The sequence below is a fragment of the Etheostoma spectabile genome, chromosome 21 (assembly GCF_008692095.1).
Source record: "Etheostoma spectabile isolate EspeVRDwgs_2016 chromosome 21, UIUC_Espe_1.0, whole genome shotgun sequence".
Classification (NCBI taxonomy): domain Eukaryota; kingdom Metazoa; phylum Chordata; class Actinopteri; order Perciformes; family Percidae; genus Etheostoma; species Etheostoma spectabile.
The window spans coordinates 21,632,677-21,637,500 of record NC_045753.1 but is presented as its reverse complement, the minus strand read 5'-3'; the positions used below and the strand labels follow the sequence as shown (position 1 = coordinate 21,637,500).

At 42.2% G+C, this 4,824-nt stretch overlaps 2 protein-coding genes across 4 annotated transcripts in view; one reads left to right on the top strand and one right to left on the bottom strand.

Moving 5' to 3' along the window:
- Nucleotides 1–3,744, top strand: part of anks3 (ankyrin repeat and sterile alpha motif domain containing 3) — a 6,155-nt gene extending 2,411 nt beyond the window's left edge. For 2 of the 3 annotated variants that reach the window (XM_032502582.1, XM_032502583.1), the window contains exons 7-16: nucleotides 62–211; nucleotides 670–774; nucleotides 949–1,064; nucleotides 1,158–1,313; nucleotides 1,397–1,521; nucleotides 1,920–2,061; nucleotides 2,571–2,844; nucleotides 2,926–2,997; nucleotides 3,085–3,176; nucleotides 3,266–3,744. In XM_032502582.1, coding sequence (XP_032358473.1) covers nucleotides 62–211; nucleotides 670–774; nucleotides 949–1,064; nucleotides 1,158–1,313; nucleotides 1,397–1,521; nucleotides 1,920–2,061; nucleotides 2,571–2,844; nucleotides 2,926–2,997; nucleotides 3,085–3,167 — 1,223 coding nt within the window. In that variant the 3' untranslated portion in view covers nucleotides 3,168–3,176; nucleotides 3,266–3,744. The remainder of the gene's footprint in view (nucleotides 1–61; nucleotides 212–669; nucleotides 775–948; nucleotides 1,065–1,157; nucleotides 1,314–1,396; nucleotides 1,522–1,919; nucleotides 2,062–2,570; nucleotides 2,845–2,925; nucleotides 2,998–3,084; nucleotides 3,177–3,265) is intronic. The other variant, XM_032502584.1, reaches the window with a different exon arrangement.
- Nucleotides 1–4,824, bottom strand: part of wdr24 (WD repeat domain 24) — a 22,470-nt gene that overhangs the window by 6,248 nt on the left and 11,398 nt on the right. The window lies entirely within an intron of this gene.

The window sequence follows — 4,824 nt, the reverse complement described above, 5'->3', positions numbered from 1 at the left end:
TTACAAATTGTTTTTATTCTTTGTTTGAATTTTATTTAGGGAATTTGTTGTATCTCGTCAGGACATTTTGAAGACCTGAGCTCCTCTGAGGACTCTGACAGTGCACCCCCACGGATAAGGCCAAGCCGAAACCGAGCTAAAGGCGTTAGCATCCATGACGGGCCCCAGGCCATTGCCAAGTTTGGAGTAGGAGGCACCAGCAAGCTGTGTGGTAGTGTTGCATAAAATATATAGTCTGCCAACCTGTATCCATACCAGTCACATGTTCAGACTAGTGGCTCCAGTTGTTAGTCAAATTACACAAGTTCTTTAAAAAGGAAATACAGTCTGTGCATTAAGGAGGTTGATTGACACTTACGCTACTTCATGTACAACAGTATTGCAATTAAAGCTATAGATGTATTTTTTTTTTTTTTAAATGTCTGGGTATTGAACACAATGTATTTTAATTTTAACACTTCACACTGGCAGGGACAAGGACTTTCTAAACTGCACTTTCTGTCCTTGTAGACTCAAAAAACAGCTCATACCTTAGGAACGAAATGACAGAAAATGTTAGTGGTTTTGAAACCGTGACTTTTTCAAACCATGGTGTACCTTGAAACCAGTAACCGGCACATGCCTACTCGTGAGTAGGGAAGAAGTTTAATACTGCTGTACTCCTCACAGAGCCTCCTGCAGCAGCGCCAGGCTACATGACGAGTGAGGGCATCTGCTACCGTGACGTGACCTCACCAATCAACGAGCTGGATGGCCAGAGCAATAGCAGCAGAGGTGAGGGGCACACTAATACTAGCGTTTTGTGACATCTGAAATACTTAATGGAAATAGTTACGTGTCTTTGGAAGAAATAGACCACAAATAAATACTGCAATGTAAGATAAGTAATGTCCTCACTTACACTGGGTGCCTGCCAAAGCAATTCCGTATTTTATAATACCGCCACAGATGACAGTCCATTCTTTGACAATGACATGCCAACCATGAGGAGCAGCAGCAGCAGCAGCGAAGGCCTGCCTCCTGTGATTGGCCTCAACTGGGAAGGCTCAGTGGAGAGTAACGAGGTGAAAACAAGAGCACAGCAAATCCACGGATTTAGGGTCAAACACTAGATGTTATTTAGATATCTCTGTGACAGGTGTCCCTTTCACCACCAGGACTCTGACCAGTGCAAAAAGAGCAGCTCTCGCAGAGTAATTAAGGGCCATCAATCAAAAGGCAAGAGTCGGCGTGGAAGCAACGATGCAGCTCACTCCAGCAGTACAGGGATGCTCACACATGCTGGTCTTCCACCTGCCTACACTGGTCCAAAGGCATGTCTGTCTGTCTGTCTCTGTGTGTGTTTGTGTGTGTTCATTGTGGACTGCCTTGGGTCTAAAATCTTCCATTCCTGTAGGATCTGGCAGAGTTTTTGGAACAAATTGGCTTCTCTAAGTATCTTCCCGTACTGGAGGAGCAAGACATTGACCTGCGGATATTTCTCACCCTGACTGAAAATGATCTCAAAGAAATAGGGATCACGTAAGAGACTCTCATCTACTCCATCACCAGACTGAGCTCATGAAATGGCGTATGTATGACACGCCAATTCGTATGGCATTATTGGCGTGTTTTCAATACGGAGTCTTGCTTTTTAGCATGTTTATCAACGCCTTTTGGCCTCCATTGACTCACATTACCTTGCGATTGCATGTCAATTGACGCAGTAGTGAGTAGTATGACAGGGCAAATTGCCGCGCAGGGATGGTGGTTGGGTAAACAGCGTCGTAATACACGCAGATAGCTCATAATGCGTACAGATAACACACCACTTGGCTGAAGGAAGTTGTTGTGTATGTTTGTCACAATGCCATGTTGCCAGCACATACAATGTTTTTTTTCTCAGAGTATGACATCCTGAATTCATTCGTGCTCCCCAGATTGTTTGGACCCAAGCGTATGATGACCTTGGCTATCGCAAGGTGGCACAGCAGTGCTCAACCACCCAGCGACGCTCTGGAACAGGCTTATGCTGACCAGCTTGAAGCTGAGATGCAGGAGATGGCCATTCAGCTACACAAAGTAACTACAGACTCTCACTGTAACTGCCATACACATATTTCACATTTCTGCTCATATTATGCTTTTCCCTTTCCTTTGTGTTAGACATCTTTTTATGCACGTTATGTTTACAAAGTGAAAAAGCCCAAAGTCCACCCCAAAGGGACTTACCGTCTCCAACAGAAAACACTGTTCACAAACTGCTCCCAAGCAGCTCTATTGTAGTCCAACTCTTCTTCTGACTGGCTAGCAGTCCTAACCTAGGTACTGCGCGTGCGCGACTCCCAACAAAGATGGAATTGAAGTGTGATGCCTTACCTGGTAGCTAAAACAGAGAGCTCAACACATAGGGTGAAAAGATGAGCTGCAGTAATGTGCAGTTCAACAAAATATGGTGTTTTTTGAAAATTAAACCACATAAACCTATTCTGGTAAGACCTCTAAATATAATTATTAACCTGGAAATGAGCATAATATGATCACTTACCTGAAAACCTTTTACCCACATTTAACTAACTGTCCATATTTAGCACGTTGAGGAGGCAGAGAGCCTGAAGAGCCAGGTATCTCAGGAAAAGGAGCTGCGTAACGTGATGGAGGGATGTCTGATGGAAGACAAGATGGCATGGAGGAGGGTCCATGCTGAGCTGGTGGAGAACCACCGGCTGACTCAGGAAATGAGCGCCACACTGGCAAAGTGCAGGGCCTGCAGTACTGAACTGCTCTCCTGTTTCACTACTGATGGGAATAGCAAATCTTATACTGGCATGGAAGATAAAACAAAAGTTCACAATGGTAATAAAGGTGGGTTGAGATGTACTGTGCTGGATAACACCGTACATTTTGTGATTTTAGTAAGAAGTAAGATTTTACTTCTCTTTGCAGCCGGGGAGGGCATGACGCGCTCCAGTGTTGCAGAGCTACTAAAGAAGCTGAATTCCCATGAAGAAGAACTGGGTAAGATGGTGTAATGATCAGTGATTCATGTGGTTGTGTGTTGTCAGTGGAGTCTAATGCTGGTGTCTGCTTCTTTCATCGTAATAGCTGGGACCCTGCAAACTGTGCTTCACAGTCTGAGGCGACTGAGTGCCCCCGAAAAAGTCTCCGATAGCTGGGAACGGCCTTAACCTTTACAGGTTAGTACTTATTGTTGGATGAACACAAGTGTTCTACAGCCGGTAAAACTAGAGAAAATAACTTTCGTTTCTTGTGAATTTCTTGTAAGAGGCGGTTTACCAATATTTGACGGAGGGTGATCTAACCACCCTGAACTATCTCACTGAAATGAGAGAAGGACAATGCCAGCCCTGACCAGAGCGGCTCGAGGAGTGAATCAGTGGACCTGCCGTTTCTCCGGGGTTGGCCGATGGACCAGAGCTCGCCAGATGCGGACAAGGCCAATGGTGACGGCAGCTACTGCAGGGAAACGACAAACAAGCAGGAAGGGTACCTGACCCTCACACGCTTGTGCTGGTGTGTACTAGACTCCAGTATTTGCAATGAGGGGGGACTGATCACAGATCAGAGGCTGTAATACTGTGAAATGTTTCTTTAAAAAAATGGTATGCTCTTCCTATATGAAATGTGGTTTAAATGATGCTCATGCCACGAGCCGAAGAGGTACATTTTTCAATATGAGTCTGGTAGTCAATAAGTAGCTAAAAGGTGTTATTCCTGTTATTTGTATGATGTTGTTGAGTGTTATTAATGTCCTGCTGAATGAATTTTAAAGAGAAATTAGTAAAAGTCAGTTAATCATTAACAATACATTGTGTTTAGGGCTGTACCAAATAGTTTAAAGCTTCATTTGGAACTTTGCCATTCAAATTCTAAATCAACATTTCTAATGCTGTGCAATAGTTTTCTTGTTTTTGCATGTTTGTTCTGTTTTGGTATTTCAGCACAGTTTCAGACAAATATTAGGCAACACTGATATTAAGGTTATAGTATTTGTAGAGCTAGATTCCAGTGGTGGCTGCATAGGATTGTTTCAGACTCCTGTGATCCAAACATTCCCAATAACTCCAGAGCACTGTTCAAAATTCAAAAAAGGGCTGTAATAATAGGTCCTAATGTTTTTACTCAAATTAAATATTCTGCTTCAATCCATATGATTTGGTGTTTAACCTTTTTATACATATATAAAAATTCACTGTGGTCAAAGTTGCTGAGGAACGCACCTATATCAACAGGGCTGTCTATCGCCTTAAACTACATACATATAACCTTATATTATTGTCATTTTTCTATTCGTTTTAAAGTGACATGCAACAGACTTTTCTTTAAAAGCTATAATCAGAAGGAAGACAACCTTTGATAATTTTGTTTATATACTGTATGTATAAAAGTGAAAAAACGAGTGGTTGCGCAAGCATTGTCCAAACAGTAAATAGAAAAACAGTCCTTTTAGGAGAAATTCCAGGATCAATTGTATAGAACATTTCTGATGTCAAGCAGTAAAATGTAGTCTACACAGCACTTACATTTTTAATTCTGTTACATTTTCTCACCTTTTAAAAAAAGAAGCAGACAACGGCAAAATGATTTGTGACTTAGTGCCGAAATTAATTCACAATGCATAAAGTTTGTGCTCAGGTTTCTATTTTCAGGGCTTAAAGTATTCCGGCACCTTGCCGGATCTCCGTCATGCGACCATGAGGAAAACAAATTAAAAAAAAAAGTACTTGTGAACTTGCATGATGTTTAATATTTTTTTATGCGCTGGGTTTAACCAATCATCGAACTTACACCTACCAATAAACAAGTTCTAGCCAATCAGATGCA